This window comes from Heloderma suspectum, chromosome 6 (genome assembly GCF_057233095.1).
Source record: "Heloderma suspectum isolate Gila_16-S chromosome 6, 16-S_ref, whole genome shotgun sequence".
In the NCBI taxonomy this organism is placed as follows: Eukaryota; Metazoa; Chordata; class Lepidosauria; order Squamata; family Helodermatidae; genus Heloderma; species Heloderma suspectum.
In genome coordinates, this window is record NC_139463.1 from 124,700,237 (window position 1) to 124,723,883 (window position 23,647).

At 49.3% G+C, this 23,647-nt stretch overlaps 1 protein-coding gene across 2 annotated transcripts in view; it reads left to right on the top strand.

Moving 5' to 3' along the window:
* Nucleotides 1-23,647, top strand: part of CARMIL3 (capping protein regulator and myosin 1 linker 3) — a 72,912-nt gene that overhangs the window by 45,658 nt on the left and 3,607 nt on the right. Inside the window, exons 18-38 of one of the 2 annotated variants that reach the window (XM_084806515.1) lie at nt 1,333-1,414; nt 1,504-1,600; nt 4,620-4,674; nt 5,981-6,153; nt 6,669-6,737; nt 7,289-7,382; nt 7,496-7,594; nt 7,807-7,935; nt 8,691-8,804; nt 9,823-9,998; nt 10,220-10,307; nt 10,730-10,858; nt 10,953-11,016; nt 12,215-12,429; nt 15,291-15,403; nt 15,925-16,255; nt 16,355-16,489; nt 16,577-16,643; nt 19,802-19,891; nt 21,424-21,569; nt 22,347-22,548. In XM_084806515.1, the coding sequence (XP_084662641.1) occupies nt 1,333-1,414; nt 1,504-1,600; nt 4,620-4,674; nt 5,981-6,153; nt 6,669-6,737; nt 7,289-7,382; nt 7,496-7,594; nt 7,807-7,935; nt 8,691-8,804; nt 9,823-9,998; nt 10,220-10,307; nt 10,730-10,858; nt 10,953-11,016; nt 12,215-12,429; nt 15,291-15,403; nt 15,925-16,255; nt 16,355-16,489; nt 16,577-16,643; nt 19,802-19,891; nt 21,424-21,569; nt 22,347-22,548 (2,668 nt within the window). The remainder of the gene's footprint in view (nt 1-1,332; nt 1,415-1,503; nt 1,601-4,619; nt 4,675-5,980; nt 6,154-6,668; nt 6,738-7,288; nt 7,383-7,495; nt 7,595-7,806; nt 7,936-8,690; nt 8,805-9,822; nt 9,999-10,219; nt 10,308-10,729; nt 10,859-10,952; nt 11,017-12,214; nt 12,430-15,290; nt 15,404-15,924; nt 16,256-16,354; nt 16,490-16,576; nt 16,644-19,801; nt 19,892-21,423; nt 21,570-22,346; nt 22,549-23,647) is intronic. The other variant, XM_084806516.1, reaches the window with a different exon arrangement.

Here is a 23,647-nt window from a genome sequence, read left to right on the forward strand (position 1 = left end):
TTATGTATTTGTTACATTTATATTCCACTTTTTATATCCTGCAAGGCGACGTATATGGGCCTCCTCTCCATTTTAACCTCACAACAAGCCTGTGAGGTAGGTTAGGCTGAGTGTCAGTGACTGGCCCAAAGCCACCAGTGAGCTTCATAGCCAAATGGGCTCTTGAACCCGGGCTCTTCAGTCCCAGTCCATACTACTACACCATACTGGCAGTCTCCATCTATTTTCCTCCCCTCATATTTCTGTAGGTGTCTGGAGTGGTCCAGGAGGAGCATGTATCCTGCCTTTTATTCTTTATCAGGGAAATGTTTCCAGAATGTAGGTTCTTACACTGTCAGCTTCATGTGGAATTCCAACTGACTTTCCACATTTTGGTGGATCTATGTGTACATCCTGCTATATTCCATCCAAAATAGAAGATGTAAATTAGCTATGTGAATGTGACACTAACAAGGCACCCTAAGTATGCAGTTTTAGCAGGGTTTTTTAAAACTCGTTTTTAAAATTTGCACCAAAACACTTTCTCATTTAAGTGCTACAGTACCGATATTTTAATACTTGTTTAAAACGATGGAAGAGTAATGCAATCGTTTTCATCCCAGGAAACAAATTCAATTTTGCAGAGGCTGTCAGGAGCCTCATTCCAGTGGGGCCAAAAACCCAAAAGTACCAAAAGTACCAGCATATTTTAGCTTCACGCAATGCTGTGGCGATCTACACCAGTGGAAACTGTGCTGCTCTTCTATTCCTTCCAAAAAAAGTCAAGATTTTCTTAGCTCTCTAAAGAAATGGAAGAAGCACAAGGGAAATGCAGGAGAACAACTTCAGGATGACAACATCGTGTAGATGCTCATTAAAAGTGCAGCTGCAAAACACATTTTGCTCAGCAGCTCTAGGGAACCTCTGTCTGGAAGCACCCCACATGATACAGCCCCCGACCCCTCCTCTATGAGAAGGTGAGTGTAAGGAGAGGGGAAGGCCACATCCTGTCCACTCCCTAGCACGCAATAACGTTGCATCTTCCATTTTTAACCCCCCCCCCTCGTACCATCTTTTCTTCTCTAACAGTTTTTTTTCTGATTAAAAAAATGGAACCAGCAGGGGGGGCGGGGCTAAAAATGGAAGATGCAACATTATCTGGACCCCTCCGGTAAAATTCTATGAATGTGCCGGTGCGATTGCACAATCAAAGCCTTGCTTGGAAGCTGCCATGGTTTCTTTCAAAGCATTTCAGTATTTGCTGAATATAGTAACTTATCCACTTTATGGTGCTGTTTCCCCATTTCCTCCGAGTCACTCCTTCAGTCTTTCTTTTTTGTTCTTCACTCATAGCTGCGCTCCCTGGGGGCCCAGGTGCTTCAAGAGCAGTTGTCTGGAATCAGCGCCTTGAGCAGTCTAGACCTTTCTGACAACAGTGAGTTCCTGCATTTTCCCCAGCCGTTGCTCAGGTCTTGCCCTGGCATTTCCTTCCCGACTTTATTCTGCTGTTCTCCTTTTCTCTAGGCTTCGATGCAGACTTGCTAACCCTTGTCCCAGCACTCAGCAAGAACAAGTCGCTGAAACACCTCTGGCTGGGGAAGAACTTCAACGTCAAATCTCGGTTGGTTTGCACCATCCCTGCGTTGTGTGTTCTAGAATCATCCAGTGCTAAGGCTGTGCGCGTCATGTCATTATGGGCTTTTCTACATGAGGCTGTTAATCCATTGTATCTACATTCGGTTTCATTGCAGAATTGGGATCTGAGCACTACACTAGCATTTCCTTTCCTGCTTTTCCATTGCATAACCTCTAGGTGGCACCGTTGTATAGTGAAATAGCACATGTACAGGTGGAAAAAAAAATTCTTGCACTTTTACAAATAATAACGCATTTCTCCTGCTCTAAAAAAAGTAAATGGAAACTGCTTTTTAAAAACAGAAGTGTAACTGGAGGGTCACGATGTCATCTAAAGAACCTACAAACAACTAGGGATGAGCAGATTCCATACCTGCCAGTCCATGGGGAAACTGCCTGTGGGGGAGAGGCGATCCGTTCCTCCACCCAGAATCCTCTTCGGCCAGCTCTGCTCCATGGTGATTCCGTGGAGCCGCCAGGCAGCTCCAAAGCGCTAGTGATACGGCCGCCATGCCATATCGCTGGCTGAAGGGGACTGACTGCGGATGCAAATAGCGTCCGGGTCACCATTTGCGTCCACAGTCAGTCCCCTTCAGCCAGCGATACGGCATGGCGGCTGTATCGCTGGCAATCCGGAGCCAGAGGAGCCGGCTGAAGAGTATTCTGCGGGGAGGCGGAGGTAAGTGTTCTGTTCTGCCATGGACTCCAGGGGGCCGGATTCTTTAGAATCCAGCCTCATTGGAGTCCGTGGCGGAATTCTCCGCCATCCCTACAAACAACCATGAATAGGGCATGATGGCCACACAATAAATGCTTTGTGTAAAAATGCTCTATGTAGTTTAGCCATGAGGTGGAATTAGATTTAGTCGTCCTCCTGCAATTCTTTAAGGGAGGGTGCTTCCAGGTGGGCAATTCCTACCATTCCCAATCAGAAACGCAATTACTGCTCCATCTTTTCCTTCCCAGTGGTTTTTCCATGGTAAGAAAAAAAGACGAAAGAAGCAATGGGAAAACACGGGAATGTCACAAACGGAAGACAATGACGTCTGGACTCCCCCATAAAATGTTATAAATGGGGCAGGGCAATTGCACAATTAAAGCCTCATCTGGAGGCACTCAGAGACCATCTGGATTTTTGTCTAGCTGCCCAACCAGTAGAGGCTGGCGGCTCCAGTGTCAGTGAGGTGGTGAATCCACTCTGGGTTTCAGTCAGAACCAGTCAAAGCTCTAAAGGAGCTATCCAAGATTTGGAGCTTTGGAGTTCTGACTGGTTTTGACTGAAACCCAGAGTGGATTCACCGCCCCACTGATGTCAGAGCTGCCATCCTGCTGTTCCTGACTGATGCCTTCCTCGACAGACCTCTAGCCTTCACTATAAAGAGGGCCACACTGCAATCTGGGAAATGGCATATGGCCAAGAATGCCAGTGGCTGAACCAAGAGAGCAATCAGTCTGATTAACCAATCACGTCTTCTGCTTCCTGTGCATTGGCCTTATGGCTTACCCAGAAAGCAGTAGAGTTGGCAGTGATGTAGAGGCCTAGACCTCCATTCCCTGGCCTGTTGCCCACCAGACATTTTGGACTACAATCTCCATCATACCCAATCATTGGCCATGCTGGTTGGGGCTGATGGGAGTTGTAGTCCCAAACACCTGGAAGGCACCAGGTTGGGGAAGGCTGGTCTTCTAGACCAAGAGTGCAAAACCTTAGGCCCGGGGCCCAAATCCGGCCTGCCTGAGGTCCTAATCTGGCCCTCCAGTGTTCTCTAGGTTGCTGCGCCCCTTCTCCTGGCCCCACACCCGTCTTCCGAACCACGGATCATTTTGTCAGGAATGAATCTGAGTGTGTGGAGATAGTTAGCAGCTCAGACTCAGAATGGGAACAGCCAGGACTGGGGGAGGCTCCCTCCCTAGTGAGCTCAGATATGGCAAGGCCTTCTTCGCAAGACCTTGGCACACAGATGGCTCGACTTGAAGGGTCCCCACCTCCTCCTCCAAGAGAACCCAGTTCTTGGGGGAGGAGGAGGAGTGATGGGTGTGACTTGAGGGACGCTAGGGTCTGTCAGCGAAGCGGGAAAAGTTAGCGGCGGAGCTCAGACGCTCCTCCAGGTTGGCTATGCATGATAGCCTACATAGGCGGGAACAACTGTAAGGGAGGGGCATCCCCCCTAAGCTAGTCTGGCCAGGAAGTTCTTGTTCAAACTGCCGGCAACTTCTCTAACTTCCATTTCAGCTGCTCTACTGGTATTTGTAATTGTGTGGAGTAGCTGTTCCCTTTGTAGCCTGAGAGTTTCCTAGAACTTGCATTTGTAAGGAACCTGGTCGTTAGCTAATAAAGTAATGAGCCTGGAGCCTGGTATCTTGGAGTGTGTTGATTGCAAAGGGAGAGGATGAAAGAACGTGACACATTTCCCTGCTTCTGTGCAGTTTCCCCCCCACTTTAAAGGTTGGAATGCCTCTCCTCAGGCTTAATTATGGACAGAAAGCACTTTAAGCTAAAACATGCTGGCATTTTGGGCTCTGCCCCCTTTGCCTTCTGTCCCCACCATGGGAATGCAGGCCCCGAGAGCTTCTCCAAAATGAAATTTGGCCCTTGGCTTGAAAGAGGTTCAACACCGCTGTTCTAGACCTATATGGGACAAATCATAATGTTTCCCTCCCCGAAGAAGCCTCGGAAGTGTAACTTGGTGAGAGTTGGGTCTAGCTCACAGATGGAAATGCATCTGGAACTCAGTATAAGGCACCGGGTGACACAGGGGGGCCATTCAGGGTTCCACCTGGACCTATAGAGCCTCAGATGGTGGTCTCCCTCCTCGTTGGAGCAGCGCATCACCTGAGGTGTAAAGCTGTTCGCGGCCAGTCCAAGACCCCATGCCCAAAATATGAGAATTCAGAAAATGGCTTATCTTTTAATTTATTATTACCATTATTTTAAGTTCCCATTACGTTGTTCTCTTGCTGCTGTTGGTCCTCAAGGTGACCTATCCCTTGCTCTCTCTTCCCAGAACCTTGGAGGAAATTCTTCAGAAGATTGTGCAGCTTATTCAAGAGGAGGAGTGTGTAAGTCCTTTCCTCTGTGAGACAGACATTTGTGTGATATATGTAGGCTGAAAATGACGCTGGGTGGTGGTGTGAGTTACAAACTGTGACCCAAGGGCAAAAGAGGCATTACACCTGGGGGCAGGGGGTCCCCATCTAGATCAAGTCCTAGGGGTCGGCTTTTTTAAAAAACCCTCCCCACTGTGGTACTGATTCAGATTGGGCCCCTTTCATCTCCTATTTGCACTGGGGGAAAAGCTCCCATTGGGAGCAGATAGCAGGAGCAGGAGACCTGATCCAGATGGGGACTGTTCACCTGGGAAGGCAGGTATTAATTAATTAATTAATTACAGTTCTGTATTGCTCAATAGCCAAAGCTCTCTGGGCAGTTCACAACAATTGAACCATAAAATACAACACAATAAAATATAATACAAAAGTTTAACACTACAGTATAAAATAAAGTTTAAAAGCCAAAATCAAGCCTAGCAGCAGTGCAAAGATTTAGAAGGCAGTAACAGATTCAAAACAACAGAAACTTAAAGATTTAAATGCCTGGGAAGCGGAAAGAGGAGACACAGTAGAGGTGTACACAATTATGCAAGTTGCAGAGAAAGGGTGGCTCTCATGAAGCTGAATGGTGGGAGATTCAGGATGGACAAAAGGAAGTCTGTCTTCTGAAAGCGCATAGTGAAACTAGAATTTGCTACCACAAGATGTAGTGAAGGCCACAGTGGAGGCTGGTGGCTGCAATGTCAGTGGGGCAGTGAATCTACTCTGGGTTTTGTCAGAACCCATCAGAAGCACCTTGGAGAGCTCCTTTAGAGTTCTGACGGGTTCTGACTGAAATCTGGAGTGGATGCGCCGCCCCATGACATCGGAGCCACCAGCCTCCACTGGATGGCCACCAACTTGGATGGCTTTAAAGGGGGATTAAATGCATTCATGGAGGATAAGGCTCAGATCCAGTGGCTGGGGAACATGAGCAGGAGGGTGCTGTCGCACTCAAGTCCTGCGTGTGGGCTTCCCGTGGGCAGCTGGGTGGCCACTGTGTGAACAGAATGCTGGGCTACATGGACCTTTGGTCTGATCCAGCAGGGCCTTTCTTATGTTCACAAGCAGTCTGAGAATTTGTAGTGTGTACAAGGGAGCAGGGGGGAGGAAGAATAATTTGAACAGGGCAGGTGTACAAGTTGCGTGAGAAATGAGCTTGCCAGAGGGCCCCAAGTGCAGTGTGAGCAGACCTGGGTGGGTGGATGGAGGGGGCTTTGTGGAGGATTTGAAATCCCTGCTCAGCCCCTTTTCCCTACCCGCACCCCCTCCAAAGTCCCTGCAGTCTTTCTCAGTTGTTGATTCCCGGCTGAAAAGCCGCACCAGCATCCTGATCAACGCCCTGGGCAGCAACACTTGCTTGACCAAAGTGGACCTGAGTGGGAACTGCATGGAAGACATCGGGGCCAAGATGCTGTCCAAAGCCTTACAGATCAACAGCACACTGAGGTGGGAAAGCTGGTGTGTGGGGGGGGGGCAGGGGAGTGGCGCTCTCTCGTTGTTTTTCCCAGCACTTAGAATTTGAAAGTGCACTTGCACCCCTGAATATGAAAATTTAGGCTGTGTTCACACAACACGCAAACCCACAATTAATTAGCATGGTCCAAACGCAGGACATTTTCCACAGGGTGGCTTGTTAACCACCCTGAACAACTTAACAACAAACTGTGGCTTCTCAGTATGGCTTGTTTGAGAAAAATAAGCCACACTGCATGGCTAATAATAACCCACAGTTCAACAAACAACCAATGGTTGAACAACAGCCCACACTCAACCACTGAGTGTGGGTTAGTGTGTTCTGCAAACCCAGCCTTAGTTTCAAATGGGCTTACCGTGTAACGGGAAATGCTTCCCATAACACCGCCGTCTGATGCAGCAAAGGAGCACTTTTGCTGGTGCTGGTAAGGATTTCACAGGTGTAACCTGAAAAAAGATGACTGTCACTGCCTCTTTCTGCTTTCCAGGAGCATTTCCTGGGACAGGAACAATACCACGGCACAAGGCTTTCAGGACATTGCCCGGGCCTTGGAGAAGTGAGTAACTTATTTATTTATGAAATTTACGTATATCCCACCTTCCCACCCAAAAGTTACTATCAAGGCGCTAACAATAAGATGCAGCTTGAATACAACATCTTCATGAAAACATAACATAAACACAAATCAACTGATGTTGAATGGGTTCACATTAACAATGATAGAAATATCATGTCTGTCATTTTTTTTCATGTGGCAGGGGCCGTGTTCTCACACCCTTGTCGGGGGTAGAGAGGGAGGCATTTGTCTAAAATAGCACCCCTCCTGCTCATTGTATGGGGAAACACACATTAGAAACCTCATGTGGGGAAAAGCCCCTTGAGGTGGAATTTATATTGGGGAAATAGCTGGTGAGGAAAGGGTTAAGAACTCCACAGCCCCTCCCGCTCTCTGCTTCCAGTTGCCCCCACTGGACCTGCCAGCTACTGATGGATGGCTTTGCAGGTAATGTGTCATTTGGGCCTTTAGATTCACTTGTGAAAGCCATGGGCCCGGGGTACAGGGCAGGATGCTAATGTGGCCTCTCACTCCCCCTTCCTCTTCTTCAGCAACTACACCCTCAAGTTCATGTCCTTCCCCATGAGTGATATCACTGCAGCCTACCGCAATGCCCCCGAGAGGACGGATGAGGTGTGGCAAAAGGTGAGTCCTGTCCCACGCATGTACAACCTCCCGCCCCTGGCATGCAGGAGGGTCACCAACCCCAGCTTTGCTGTCACTTTCCCTCGTCTCTTTCCCCTCACTCTCCGCTTCAGATCCAGTGGTGTCTCCTCAGGAACAACCACTCGCAGAAGTTCCCCCAGGAGCAAGCCTTCCGCCTCCACCAAGGAATCGTCACCAATAGCGCCGAGCAAGTAAACGTTCCCATCTCCCTGTACGACCCCCACCCATCCACTCTTCTTGATGCTGTGGGACTCTGGGATGTGAAACGTCACAGGATTCTGGGTGGGATGAGCAACTTTCCACTGCTGGGGTTGCTGATTGGCTGGCCTGGGGTGAGGGAGTCTGGGACTTGGCATCTTTGGTAGGGCAGGAGATAATGGCCCTGTGTCCTACCCTTCCCTAGATGATGAGCCGCCTGTGCGTGAGGGTCCAGGAAGAAGTGCGGGTGCTGCGATCCTGCTCTGCTGATACTGTTCAGGAGGAAGTGCTGTATGCCCGGGAACTCATGAAGGAAGCCAAGAATTCACGGGCGGTGAGATACATAGCCAGAAACTCTTGTCCCTGAATGCCCTCTCCCTATCTTGGAGGTTGCCAGCCAGCTTAATTTGAGCCAAGATTCAGCCCCAGAACCGATTTGGAACATATTATAATGGCCTTATACCGAGTCAGGCCTTCTGCATGCAGAACAGGTGCTCTATCGCTGGACTGCAGTTTGCTCCCCAATGCAGGGGCTCCAACCTGGCAAGATGTAAAGTAATCATAAAACGAGTGCTTCAGAGCATATGCAAAGTGCTTTTTCCTCTCCTCTAAGCAATCATTTTCAACCTCCACCCCAAAACGTCTGAGGCAGGACACCCAGACTTAGCACCTCTCTTTTCACAGGCACAAGGATCAAGCTAGATGTGATTTGAAGCATGGGATTTAAAAACCGGCCATGTCCCTATGTTTACAAAAAGCAGCTATGGTGCCTCCACCGCCCCAGCATCTGGATTGGGACCATGGCACTGGGGGAGGTCAGCTGCTTTTTTTTAATCAAAAAAGACCTGGCCAGTCTCAACGTGTTTTTTTCATCACGTGCTCAAAGTCACATGTAGTTTGACCCTTAATCACTTTGGCCTGAATTAACATCCATGAGTCTGTAATCAGTTTCCCTCCCAAATATTCCTCACCTGTGAAGATTTGGATTCAGCACCAAGCTGAAAAAAGGCTCTGTCGACATTTTCATATCTGTGCACGCTTTTAACCCTGTTCCAATGAAGCTCCCTCTCGGGTCTCTCTCTCCCTCAGCTCTTCCCCAGCCTGTATGAGCTTGGGCACATATTGGCCAGTGACGGGCCGGTCCGACACAGACTAGAGTCAGTGGCCAGTGAGGTGTCGAAAGCCGTGGACAAGGAGCTGCAGGTAACATGAGCATCTGTCCCAGTCTCCTTTCCATTCAGGGCGCAGAACTGGCAGGCATATTTTTATCTTATTTTTTTTTTTTTGTAATTGCTGTGAGAAAACAATTTGAGTGTGTCCTAAGCAGGGGGAGTGTCTTTTAAGCGGGGGCAGCAGGACGGGAGGGACAATATCTTGCCAGTGCCTAGGACAAAGATGGTTTGGAAGCCTTTGTATCAAGAGACTCCCAGGCCCTGTCCCTTGTGCTTGTCAGGGGAACCAAGTCAGTTGACGAGAGGGCCTGTTGCACCTGTAGTAGCTGGCCAGAACTGTGTGGTGAATCGAGTTCAAGAAGTGACGTGAAGTACTAGTTCCCCTGTACTCAGCACTGGTTAGGCCTCATCTGGAGTACTGTGTCCAGTTCTGGGCACCACACTTTAAGAAGGATGCAGACAAACTGGAGTGTGTTCAGAGGAGGGCAACAAAGATGATCAGGGGACTGGAAACAAAGCCCTACGAGGAGAGACTGAAAGAACTGGGCATGTTTAGCCTTGAGAAGAGAAGACTGAGGGGAGATAGGATAGCGCTCTTCAAGTCCTTGAAAGGTTGCCACAGAGAGGAAGGCCAGGATCTCTTCTCGATCATCCCAGAGTGCAGGACACAGAATAATGGGCTCAAGGTACAGGAAGCCACATTCCGGCTGAACATCAGGGGAAACTTCCTGACTGTTAGAGCCGTACACCAATGGAACCCATTCCCTAGGGAGGTGATGGGCTCTCCCACACTGGAGGCATTCAGGATGAAGCTGGACAACCATCTGTCAGGGATGCTTTGACCTGGATTCCTGCACTGAGCAGGGGGTTGGGCTCGATGGTCTTGTAGGCCCCTTCCAACCCTACTATTCTATGATTCTAAGTGTGTTGCATTCTGGGAAAGAGCAGGGTTGATTCCTGAGAGAAACACGCTGCAAGTGTTTGGGTTGGTGCTGTATCGCACAATGTTCTTCTGTTGTGCTTGTCTCCATTGCTTGTCTCGTTGCCAGGTGATTCTGGAGTCGATGGTCACCCTCACGCAGGAGCTGTGCCCACATGCTGTCCAGGCAGCTGAAGAGCATAACAAGATTTTGGCAGCTGTTTCGGAGCGCGTCGCTGTGCCCCGAAACTTTGTCCGGGGAGCTCTGCTGGAACAGGCCGGCCAGGATATTCAGAACAAGCTCAAGTGAGAAACAGCAGGCCATGGGGTGTAAATACAGCCCACGGGGAGGGAAAATGGCAGTGGGGAACACATCCAACGAGGGTATAACCGGGTGCAAGATTAGCATGTGAGAGTACCATTGGGGCCAGGTTTGGAAGGGAGGATACAAACATGAGTATCCAAACACGGGCCTGTACCTACGTCTGCTTGACCTCTGACCCTCTTGACCTCTGACCCCTCCCCAGTGAGGTGAAACTGTCCGTGGTGACGTATCTCACCAACACCATTGTGGAAGAACTGCTGCAGGAGCTGTACCATGCCCACAAGAATCTGGTGAGAACCGCCCCTCCTCCCACCACCACCACCACCACCACCACTATCCTAAACTCCACACTTCCAGGGCTTAATTTAATGAGCCTCCATTCCTGTGGGTTTTTTTTTTCTTTGTTTGCTTGAGCCACATTTCAGCCCCGGCATATAAAAAGAAAAACAAAGACAAAAGTCCCCAAGAGCCTGTGCAGAGCACTTTCCTGTCACCGCTGAGTGAACTCAACAAAGCCCCTACATAGCTGAGCCTGGCCGAGAGGACGTAACTTTCAGGCATGCTGGGAGGGACCGTGGGCATTTGGGGGAAACAAATTCAGTATCACAAAAGGGTTGTGCCACCGCAGTCGGACTCCCACACACCTCCCTCATGCACAGCAAGCCCCTCTCTTCCCTGCTCCGGTAATGCCTCCTCTCCTCCGCAACCACAGGCCCAGCACATCACCCACCTCCGCCGGCTTTCTGAGGGACAAGACAACTGCGCCCTCCCAGAGCAGCTGGGGAAGCCCCGGCTCCGCGATCACGAGGAGGCTGCGGACGATGAGCTCAGCTCCAGCATCGTAAGCATCTGTGGGCTGGCTCTGGGGAGACCCCGAGTCTGCTCCCACATTCCAGGCTCCCCTGTTGGGCTCACCTGACCATCTCTTCTCACAGGACACCATGGCCATCAAGAGGCAGAAGAACTGCCGCAGAATCCGGCCCGCTTCTGCCTTCATCAGTGAGTGCCCTGGCCATCCTCCTCCCAGCCATAACGTTCGGCTCCTTCTGCCCATCTCTCCTGGTGCAAGCCCATCCACGCATCCTGCAACCCATGAAGGACAGCTGAGCTGAAAGGGCAACCCAGGTGGCTGCCCGCCATAGACATTTTTCCAGGGCAGCAGTCAAGCAGTTCGAGGTGCCCCCTTGCCCCCAACATCCCAAAACCCAAAACAAAGCCCTATGAACAAAGCCCTATGAAGAGAGACTGAAAGAACTGGGCATGTTTAGCCTTGAGAAGAGAAGACTGAGGGGAGATATGATAGCACTCTTCAAGTACTTGAAAGGTTGTCACAGAGAAGAAGGCCAGGATCTCTTCTGGATCATCCCAGAGTGCAGGACACGGAATAATGGGCTCAAGTTACAGGAAGCCAGATTCCTGCTGAACATCAGGAAAAACTTCCTGAGTGTCAGAGCAATACGGCAATGGAACCAATTACCTGGGGAGGTGGTGGGCTCTCCCACACTGGAGGCCTTCAAGACGAGGCTGGACAGCCATTTGTCAGGGATGCTCTGACTTGGATTCCTGCATTGAGCAGGGGGTTGGACTCGATGGCCTTGTAGGCCCCTTCCAACCCTACTATTCTATGATTCTATGATTCTATGATCCCTCCAGCCTGATCTCTTGGATGTTGTGTTGCAGCTGCTTCTGCCTTCTCCAAACATACATTTTCACCTATACCTTGTCCATCTATTTGCATTACTGTTCCTATACACTAAGGGCGGTGAAACCTTTTGGCTCGAGGGCCAAATTCCATTGCGGAGACACTTGGCGGGGACGTATTCCATGGTGGGCAGGACTGAAGGCAAACAGGGTGGGGCCAAAAATGCATATTTTAGCTTAAAGCTCTTACTTTCCCCAGGCCAGAGATCCTGGATCCCTGCTATACACTCTAGCTTTGTTTTTTATTGATTACATTTCTATACTGCTCAATAGCCAAAGCTGTCTGGGTAGTTCACAAAACAAAACTTAAAACCATAAAATGCAATAACATGGCAAAATATATATATATATATCCATATCCCTAGGAAGGTCCATTACCATTAAACTCTCTTCCATCATGTCCAAAAATGTTCCCAGATGCACTCTCCTCCCCCCCACCCTGTAAGTGTCCAATCCAGGCCTGTCCATCCATCCATAGACTTGCTTCCTCTTGCAGGTGGCTCAGAGCAGGATGGCGACCTCACAGGTCCCAGCATGGGCTCTCCCCTCGGCTGGATATCCTTGGCCAGCAGCAGCCAGTACGCCCACTCCCGCAGCACGTCCTTTGAGGCACTCTCTGACTTGCCGACGGAGGGCGCCCGGCTGGAGCACCGCACCCGGGGCAGGCCCCGACCCCCCCGCAGCACTCCTCACAGCGGCTTCCGTTCCCACGTGAGTATATAACACATGAGTCCCTGGAGTTTGGTTCTCTCCTCCCACAACCTTCCCTGTTAGCCCCCTCCTCTAATCTCCCAGTTCTTCTTTTCGTGTGTTAATTGCTCCATTCACCAAGAGCCTTTCTGCACAAAGCTTTTATGTGCGCTCATGATTGCTCACCCATGGTAGTTTGTGGGTCTGTTACATGACATCATCCTCTAGGGCCTCTCCCGTGCTTTGCAACCATTATTGCAGGTTTTTTCCTAAGGAGGAAAGTCCAGTATTATTTAGAAGTGATGGAGAGTTTTGTATAATTGCGCAATTCTGCTATACCACAGCACCATAGTGGTTATATAATGAAACATATAGAAAGGCAGAGAAAGAAACCCCCCAGAAAAAAGCCGGCCTTAACCCTGCAAAGAATCCAGAAGCAGAAGCCTTGGTAAAGGTGTGGGATAAAAGCTTCATGTAGAAAAACAGATGGTGCAGGCACCTGATTCTGTCTGGGAGTCTGACGGAACCCCCCCGCCTGCACTCCCAAGGCCCACTCACCGAGCTACTGCCCCCGCTCGCCCCTTGCCCGCTCTCGGTGAGTGGCCCACACTCACCGCAGTGGCCTCGGTGACCTCCGTGGTGGCCATTTTTTGAAAAATAAAATGGCAATTGCAAAAATGCACATATTTGTGTATGCAAGAAAATGTGCATTTTTGCAAATACGCATATTTGCATATGCAAAAATGCGCATTTTGCGAATGCACAAATGTGTGCATTTTTGCGATTGCCATTCTGTTTTTTTTTAAATGGCGACTGTGGAGTTCGATGAAGCCGCTGGGGTGAGCACAGGCTGCTCACCAAGTGCAGGATGGACTCGAGTGCGGTCAGGGGACTCGCGAACAGGTGCCCAGAAAGGGGCGGGTTCACACATCCCTAGTTTCTCATCCCTCCTTTGGCCTTTTTGTGTGCGGATCTGGCAATTTGGCCAAGTTCTTGGACCCTTGTACAACTTGACTGATTTCACTGAAATCACAAGAAGAGAGAGATGTAACCAATGTTACCTCCCTTGTTTTCCATTTCATAACCCTTTGATTTCATTCTCCTTTCATCCAGTTAATGCTCTTATTCAGTCAGTCGAGGCTGGTGGCCCCAGCGTCAGTGGGGAAGTGAATCACCTCCAGGTTTCAGTCAGAACCAGTGAGAAGCACCTTGGATAGCTCCTTGAGAGTTCTGACTGGTTCTTACTGAAACCCGGAGCGGATTGACCACCCCACTGACATCGGAGCCACCAGCTTCCACTGCATTCACTTACTGTCTACAGTATCTTCACTGCCACGTTTCCTCTGTCTGCTCTCTGTGTCACTTGCAGCCAGTGGTGCAATGATACCTTTTGAAATGCTGGTGCTCATCACCAGAGTCCCAAAGACAGCCCAAAACTGCAGCCAGCTGTGCTGATTGGATCAACAAACCAGTTCTAGTCCTTCTTTTATCCACCAGGAGCAGGTCTTTTGTAAAGCTAATGGGTCTTCATTGCCCATTCAAGACTGGGCCATCCCCAAATACTTTGCATTACAATATATTGTTCCTGGGAAAATCCATTCCTCCTCCGTGTTACTGTAGGAATTGCAGGTAATCTCAGAGGGTACAGGGAAGTCTGAGTGGGGTGGTAGATATGTCGGAGACCCTGCTAATAAAAAAGTGCTGGCAGTTTGACCCTGCAAGCCCTGCCTCTACCACGCCACTGCTCATAGCGAGCTGCATGCCAGGAATGCATCTGGGTGTGTGGAGATGTCTGGCAGCTCAGATTCAGAATGGGAACACCAGAACAGGGGAAGACATCCTCCCTAGTGAGCCCAGGTACGGCAAGACTTTCTTCCCAAGACCTTGACACACAGATGGCCCAGCCTGAACGGCTCTCCCCTTCCTCCACCATGAGAACTCAGGGTCGGGAGGAGGAGGAAAAGGAGGAGGAGGAGGGGAGTGAGAGGTGTGACTCGAGGGACGCTAGGGTCCGTCACAGAGTGAGGCGGGAAAAGTGAGGGGCAGGGCTCAGGCGCTCCACCAGGTTGGCCAGCCGTGGAAGCCAACGTAGGAGGGAGCCACCCTAAGGGAGTCTGGAGCCAAGCAAGTCTGGCTGAGAAGTTCTTGTCCAGACTGCTGGCAGCTTTTCTAACTTTCGCTTAGTCTCCTCTATTGATATTCGTGGATGTGTGGATTACCTCTTTCATTGCAGTCTGAGAGTTTCCTAGAATCTGCATTTGCAAAGTAGCTAATCCTTAACTAATAAAGTAGTGTTAGCCAGAAGCCTAAAGAGTGTAAGAAGCCTAAAGCCTAAAGCCACTCCTTTACACTCTGTTTTTTTTTTTACACTTTAGAAGCCTAAAGCCACTCCTTTACACTCCGGGGTTTTTTTTTGGTTCCACTCTTTGCTCATCAACCTGGAACAAGACTCCCCCCAAACCCTCCAAAACTGACATAGTTTAACCATTCTTAAACCAGGAAGTCCCACCTCTTTTGCGGGTGGCACTTCCTACTTTGACTGTGCTGCGGAGGAAAGTGAACCATTAAATTGGACACAAGGAAGCAAATCAGATAGTCCTCTTCCAAACATTCCTAGATGGGGTTCCGCCCACTGGAGATGGGGCAGCCTCTTTTCCTTTACTGGAAAGGTGGGCGACATGCGGCCCTCCAGAGGTTTTTGGCCTACAACTCCCATCCATCCCAACCAACACAGCCAGTGGTGGAGAATGATGGAAGTTGTAGGCCAACACATGTGGAGGGCCACACGTCCCCCCCCCCCGCTTTAGACTATGAATAAAGAGGAGATGCTCAATCAAAAATATGTGGGAAGAATTAAGAGGTCAGTCTTTTCCCCCCTTCAGAACCGAATTCTGGGGTCTATTGAGTCCAGAGAACAGGAGAACGGGTCGGCGCCGCGGCTGGATGAAGGCCTCGATGAATTTTTTAACAGGAGGGTGCTTGCTGACAACACCGGGTGAGCTTAGTGTACCCCCCCTCCCATGCATTGTCCCTAACGCAGAGTTAAGGCTCAATCCTATGCAAGTTTAGACAGAAAAAAGGCCGACAACTCCCAGCATGCATAGCTGGCTGGGGCAGGCTGGGAGTTGTCAGCCTTTCTCCTTTCTAAACTTGCATAGGATTGCACCCCTAGTTGCTCTGCAACCGAGGGTGCTTCCACAAAGAGGACTCGTAGCACGAGTAGTCAAAAGGCATCACACTGCTATTCAGACATTTCCTCCTTAACTGATATTTTTTGTGGAAAATAAAAAAAGACAGAGGAAGCAGTGGGAAAACACAGGGAGGTTACCAGTTGAAGACGACGTCTTCTGGACCTCCTATAAAATTCCGCAAATGTGATGGTGCGATGGCCGGATAAAAGCCTCTTCTGGAACCACCCCCGGCCCTTACGGGTCTCCCCTGTTCCTTAGCCACAGCGGTGCCTGAGAAGAGGAGCACAATCCTTGAGCTCAGTCCCCTCACTTTCCCCTCTCGCAGCTATCCTCGGACGCCTAAGAGTTGCGGGGTGAGGCCGGGCCCCTCCGACTCCCTCCCACCCCTGCAGAAGAAGAGGAGGAGGGGGCTCTTCCATTTCCGCAGGTATCGCAGCATCAAGGGAGAGCGGGATCTGGAGGAGCTGCCCCCGAGTCCTCCCCCACCCCCAATGGGTGGGGGGGACGAACAGAGGCCCCCCCTGCACCCTGCTGCTGGCCAAGAGGAGGAGAGGAAGCTGGGGCAGGACACTGCTGGGATGGCCATGCTGCTTCCGGGAATGGGAAACGTGGCCCCGGGGAGCGGGGTGAAGGGTCTGCCCAGCAGGACAAGGCAGGTAAGGAAGGCTTTGCTCAGGGGAATGAGTCAGAGCAGAAGGGGGGCTTAGAGGAGGTCCCTCTTTTTTACTTCCCTTTCCCCTTCTCTCCACGGAAAGGGTTCCAATCCTGACACGGAGAGGGCGGAGCCAGACTCCAAAGGGGCGGAGCTCTTGCAGCCTGCACGGGTCCAAGGCGTGCCCTTGCCTGGAATGGGGCGTGCCAAGGGGTGGAGCCTGGATGCCAAGTTGGAGGTAATTGGAGGCTGACTGGAGGCAGGACTACAGGACACCAAGAATGCTATTTCTTTCATGGAATTCACGTGCCTTGTCTTGCTCTAGAGCGTTGACCTGGAGCGAGGAGGGGGCATGCAAGACCGACAGAGAAGGCGCTCATCGGACGACTCAGGTGTGTGGCACCACCCCAGCCCCTCGCCGTTCGGGCCTCCTTCCCTGCTCCTCCCGCGCAACATCTCTCTCTCGCCCTAATCTGATGCAGTGCACTGGACCTGAGTGTGCATCAGTCCAGAAACAGAATTGAGCACACATTTGGACTTTTGCTGCATGCTCAATATTGACATTAGAAATGTTGGGTTTGGGGCGTTTTCAAAGTGAATTTTCAAGGGTTACATGAAACCCTAGGGCAGTCTTTCCCAATCAGCTGCACTCTAGTTGTGTTGGACTACAAGCCCTGTCATTCTGAAGCCAGCAGGAGTTGCAGTCCAACACATATGGAGGTCACCAGGTTGGGGGAGGCTGCCCTTGGGGCATAACCTGGCCAAAGTTAAGCCCTTTAAAGTTCTGATTTCGGTGGGAGAGTTAAGCACGCAATTTAATTGCAATGGGGACTTGGGGGTACATGAATCTGGCCAAATCATGCCCCTAGGTTTTTTAAAGTCTTGTTTATTTTTTAAAGATGTGAAAACGATCTAGTTTAGAATTTACTTGCCAAACTCAATATTTTACAGCCTCTTTCCCCCTCTTCCCAAACATCAAGAACACCAAACACTATAGCTGAGAATGTTCTGAACATGAGAATTAGGGCAATCCTTTTTTTAAAACAAATCTGTGAGCAAATTTGAGGTCGGGGGGAGATTCAGAACCATATCCTAAACATGTTTACCCAGAAGTAAGGCCCAAGAAAAAGAAATGCAAGAAAGCCAAGTGGCTGTCTGATGAGGCTTTACAAGTAGCTCACGAAAGAAGGGAAGCGAAAAGCAAAGGAGAAAGGGGAAGATATAGCCAACTGAATGCAGAGTTCCAGAGAATAGCAAGGAGAGACAAGAAGGCCTTCTTAAATGAACAATGCAAAGAAATCGAGGAAAACAACAGAATGGGAAAGACTAGAGATCTCTTCAGGAAAATTGGAGATCTCAAGGGAACGTTTTGTGCAAAGACGGGCATGATAAAGGACAAAGAAGGCAGGGACCTAACAGAAGCAGATGAGATTAAGAAGAGGTGGCAAGAATACACAGAAGAACTATACAGGAAAGATCTGAATGTCCCTGATAGCCATGATAATGCGGTCACTGAACTTGAGCCGGACATCCTAGAGAGTGAAGTCAAGTGGGCCTTAGGAAGCATTAGTAACAACAAAGCTAGCGGAGATGACAGTATTCCAGCCGAGCTATTTAAAATCCTAAAAGATGATGCTGTTAAAGTGCTGCATTCAATATGCCAACAAATCTGGAACACTCAACAGTGGCCACAAGACTGGAAAAGGTCAGTTTACATTCCAATTCCAAAGAAGGGCAACGCCAAAGAGTGTTCAAACTACCGCACAATTGCGCTCATTTCACATGCCAGCAAGGTGATGCTCAAAATCCTACAAGCTAGGCTTCAGCAGTATGCGAACCGAGAACTACCGGAAGTACAAGCTGGGTTTCGAAGAGGCAGAGGAACTAGAGATCAAATCACCAACATTCGCTGCATCATGGAGAAAGCAAGAGAATTCCAGAAAAACGTCTATTTCTGCTTCATTGACTACGCTAAAGCCTTTGATTGTGTGGATCACAACAAACTGTGGCAAATTCTTAAAGTGATGGGAGTACCAGACCACCTTACCTGTCTCCTGAGAAACCTGTACGAGGGTCAAGAAGCAACAGTAAGAACCAGAGATGGAACAACCGATTGGTTCAAAATTGGGAAAGGAGTACGACAAGGCTGCATATTGTCACCCTGCTTATTTAACTTATATGCAGAGTACATCATGAGAAATGCCGGGTTGGATGAATCACAGGTCGGAATTAAGATTGCCGGGAGAATTATCAACAACCTCCGATATGCAGACGATACCACCCTAATGGCAGAAAGCGAAGAGGATCTCAAGAGCCTCTTGTTGAGGGTGAAAGAGGAGAGTGCAAAAGCTGGTTTGAAACTCAACATTAAAAAAACGAAGATCATGGCATCTGGCCCTATCACTTCCTGGCATATAGAAGGGGAAGAAATGGAAGCAGTGACAGATTTTACTTTCTTGGGCTCCAAGATCACCGCAGACGGTGACTGTAGCCATGAAATTAAAAGACGCTTGCTCCTTGGGAGGAAAGCTATGGCCAACCTAGACAGCATAGTAAGAAGCAGAGACATCACCTTGCCGACAAAGGTCCGTCTAATCAAAGCTATGGTTTTCCCAGTAGTAATGTATGGCTGTGAGAGCTGGACTATAAGGAAGGCTGAGCACCGAAAAATTGATGCTTTCGAACTGTGGTGCTGGAGAAGACTCTTACGAGTGCCCTGGACTGCAAGGAGGTCAAATCAGTCCATCCTAAAGGAAATCAACGCTGAGTGCTCATTGGAAGGACAGATAATGAAGCTGAAGCTCCAATACTTTGGCCACCTAATGCGAAGAGAAAACTCCCTGGAAAAGACCCTGATGCTGGGAAAGACTGAAGGCAAAAGGAGAAGGGGACGGCAGAGGATGAGATGGCTAGATAGCATCACCGATGCAATGAATATGAACTTGAGCACGCTCCGGGAGAGAGCGCAGGACAGGAAGGCCTGGCGTGCTATGGTCCATGGGGTCACGAAGAGTCGGACACGACTGAACGACTGAACAACAACAACAACAACAAAGGCCCACTTTATTCAGTTGGATATGCAGCACATTTATTCATTTATTTAAAGTGTTTTTGCCTCGCTCCTTGGCCAAAAGGCTGTTGGAGTGCCTTACATATAATCAGTAAAACAAGACAGCCCTGCCTGCAGGCTTATGATCTAAAACAACATGACACACGAGGTAAAATGGATGGGGAGGGAAGAGGAAAGACGGAAGTCGTGTTTCAGCAGGGCTGGTGGAATGGCTGGTGGTGGTTACAGGACTACACCTATTTCCTCAGATCCAGTCCCACTGTGTTCAGTTGAGCCTACTCCCACGTAAGCATGCATAGGGCTGCAGTGTTAGTCGCAAGTGCAGCCTTGTATTCAAATCCTGCCTCAACATTGATTTTTTGTGGGTGGCCTTTGTAGGCCCAATTCCTCTCTTTGCTGTCTGTAAAATGGGCATAAATTTGATTTGGCTGGGCAAAAATGGTATCGAAGGGTTCACTTTTTTGTTTTTGAACTGTGCAGGGCAAGGAGGGTGGAGGCCCCATCCCCCACCGCAGAGTACCAAGCCAAGCTTTGCCACCATTCGTCGGGCAGAAGCCAGCTGGGACATAGGTGGGTATGTAGGTCAAAAGCACCACGGACAGGCGAGAAGGGCCCTTCTGTTGCTCTTCGGTATGGCATGGCTGCTAGTTTTTAAAAAGGCCGGAGACCTTCATGGAGGAGGGCAGACCTACTGACACCTACCAGCTGTGATGAAAGATGTCTCTGAGGCTCATATTTCTGGGCCTGTAATGCTCACTTCAGATTAGGGATGTCAGAGAAACCCACAACAGATTCAAATGAGTTCGGATTTCTATGAACCCGACCTGTTGATTCTGCACTGGACCAGCATTTTCTGAATCATGCAGATTTCATGGACTTGCCGACCATTTTTTCATTTTGGGGAGGGATTTGTGCTAATTCACATTAGTGCTAATGCGCTCTTGCGCACATGCGCTAATCTGCATTAGTTAATGCAGACTAGCGCTGATTGACATTAACTTATGTGGATTGCACAAGTGCATTAATGCTAATGCAAATTAGCACTGATGTGAATTAATGCAAGTACAAGGAAATCCTGGTTTTAAAAAAATCTGATTCTGCCCATGAGTGAATGACAGAACCAAAGTCACCTGAGAATCCGCAAAACACAGCCAGAATGAATTTAACAAAATCCATACATCACTACTACAGATACGAGGCAAGTGTTACAGCCCTGAAATTATTCTCTAGCTTGGATTCAGAAGAATTCCACTTCAGCCCCCCACCCCCCTCATACTCAGCTGGCCCCCACACTGCCTCCCCCACCTTTCTTTCCCACCCACTACCTGGCACCCACGGCTGTTTTGAGGAAGGGAGGGAAAGGAGCGCTTGCTGTCTCCCTCCTCCCACGCTGAGATGCAAGTAGACCTGGGAAATGTAGTTTTCCCCAGGGTGACATCCAAACTCAGAATTGAGGGTTCGAACTGTCTTAAAGGATCAGATCCTTGCACATCCCCAGTTGAAGGTATGATGGGGGTCTGAATCAATGTGAAAGGGCTCAGGTTAAGTTGATTTTTTTGGAGAGGGGGGAAATCACGTGGCGTAATCTGAGCCAATTCAATGTTAATGGGAGCTTGCCCATCGCTGTTAGCCAGAGAGAGAACCTCCATGTCTGGAGACAGTGTACCTTTTCGGTGCTAGGAACAAACTAAGATGGCTGCCTTCATTGTCCTCATCTGATAGATTTCCGGGAGGAATCTGTCTAGCTGATGTTGTGAACAGAATAGTTAACGAAGTGGACTCTTGTTCTGATGTAGCAAAGCAGTTTGTATGTTCTTGACAGTCTGGGAGAAGCCAGGAAACCACCAAACAGTAGGTGGTCAGGAAAAGGGGGTGGGGCCAGGGGGAAAGGCATGGCCTTCCGCGGAACCCCGAGGGCCAGATTTAGACCCCAGGCAGACCGGATTTGGCCCACAGGCCTGAGGTTTGACACCCCTGATCAAAAGGCTGTTAACAGGTCACCTGAACGAAGCCACCTAGACTTCCAGCAGGTGCAGGGGAGAATTGTTGAAGGCTTGGCCACGTTCATCCATTTCTGTGTTCCTGCTCCTGAACCCGTGCAGCTGAAGAAAGCTCCCCGCGGGAGAGCAGAGGCAAGGAGCCCCTCCATGACCCCCCCTCAGAAGAAATGCAGAGCGGGACGGATGAGAGGGGTGTTGCCATGGCCACGCTGAATGCTGAGAAGGACCAAGCTACGGCACCTGCCAAGGCAAGCAAGCGGACGGGTCCCGTAGAATCCGAGGGGTGGCAGAGAGAGGGGGGCTCGGGTCATGGAGGGCTGGCTCCTCTTTGCGGGCTTTGCGACCCCCCAAAATCTCACCCCAACTCAGCACTGAGCGATCGGGGCAGCTCCGAGGAACGAGAGAGGCAAATGAGTCAGATGTTGCTGTCAGATGCCAAGGAGGGAAACTGGACTTCTCCAAGGCATGGCCCAGTCATCAGTGGAGGGCCATGGGCACTAAGGGGCAATTGGGTCGCTTCAAGCTACATTGCAATATCCATTGAATCACCCCTGCACGCCAGAGTAAAGCTGCAACTGTTTCTTTGCGATGAGGTTCCTGGGGGAGAAGGACTTTTAACCAAAACGATTCCAGGGTTCTGGGACTCGCAACACTTTTTCTGCCTGCTGGCTTCTGTGTCGCCCCTAAGGCCTCTTCACCTTTGAAGCACTGGAAAATTGGCTGGTTTATTAGCAAGACACTGTAAGACTTCAGTGCTTCCTCTTCTGAAGGAAACTCGCCCTGTAGGGGCTGCTGTGAATGCCGCACAAGTTGGGGAGTGTCCCTTTCATTGGGTCCACCTACCTAGGTTGATGTAGGCACGTGCAAGCTTCTGACTTTCACAGAATTCTTCACCAGACAGAGAAGGAGGGTGGTGATATCCTACAGCACTCCCTTTAGCTCCAGAGAGCTCTGGGGAGCCTTCTTTGTGTCTCTTTTTCCACCGTCACACGCACACCCACACACCCACCTTCTCCCTTTTGCAGCAATTCAGGGATCCCTCATCCGTCCCATCGCGGCCTCCCAAACCAGTTGCCCTGCCCCGGGGCCGGAAGCCCCCCAGCCAACCCGAGAGAAGCCGTAGCAACGAGGAAGCTGGTGGAGCAGGAGGGGCCATCCCGGAAGATACACGTACGTCCCCCCCAATAGCCCAACCCCGGCGCAGACCCAAGGAGCAGGAAAACGAAGGTGAAGTGAGATCAGGGCGGCGGGCAGGGACCTTTCTTGCTAGGGTCGGATTTGGGACTAATGCTTGCAGGGTTGAATAGGGCAGGGTATAAGGGAGTGTTCCCTTCCGGAGAGCACTGGTCTCAGGGCTTCTCCACTCGGAGCTTTTATCCTGCTATTGAGATTGGTTACTCACGGACGTTTGCGGTCACCTTATTAGATCAGTGGTCTCCAGACTTTTTTGATTGCTCACCCCTATCAGTAAAATGCTTTTGAGCATGGACCCCCAATATATGTATATTTATTTATAAATGATATACATGTACTATGTCCATTATAAAACATACACAAAAATAGAAATTAAAAAAGGATGAGATTAAGTTGAAATAAACAATATTTTTAAATAATTTATTTATTAACATATAAAACCCCTTTTTGCTCTCACTAAAAATGTTGTTGTTGTTATTATGTTTTAGTGAGAGCAATGTGATTGAATATGTTTCGTTATTTTTGAAAATCTTGGTTTAACACTTTGTTATACAACGATTCGAAGGCCTGGTTCTAAGTTCATTTTATTTTAATACTTGGTTTTAATGGCTGTCATAGCTGAAAAAGACACCTCACAAAGATACCTAGATCCAAATGAAAGAAGTGCATTGTTGGCTGCACTTACTAAATCATGATTCTCATTTTTCAATCCCATCCACCAATTATGCAAAGGTTTTTGCTGAAAGTCAGCTAGTAAACTTCCATCTTCCCTGATGTCAATCAGTTGTTCTTGCAAACTAATCAGGTGTTGCATTTTATGTTTTTAACAAATGGGTTCAGAACCCAGTGAAACTCTTCATTTGGAAGGTTTTTAAACAGGTTAGAAAATTCCGTGTCCACGTTTTTCAAGTATGCAGATATCAGAGTTTTTATAGGTGACACGCATCGTTTTTGGTAACAAAATCACTGACCGATGGAAACATTTCCAAACATCCATTTTCAAAATGCCATCTCCATAGCACAAGTTTCTTTCGAAAAGCAGTTATTTTCTCACTCATTGTTAAAATGCCACCTTTACCTCGAAGGGACAGGTTAAGTATGTTTGTTTATTTCAAAAGTATCTGCTAGGTAG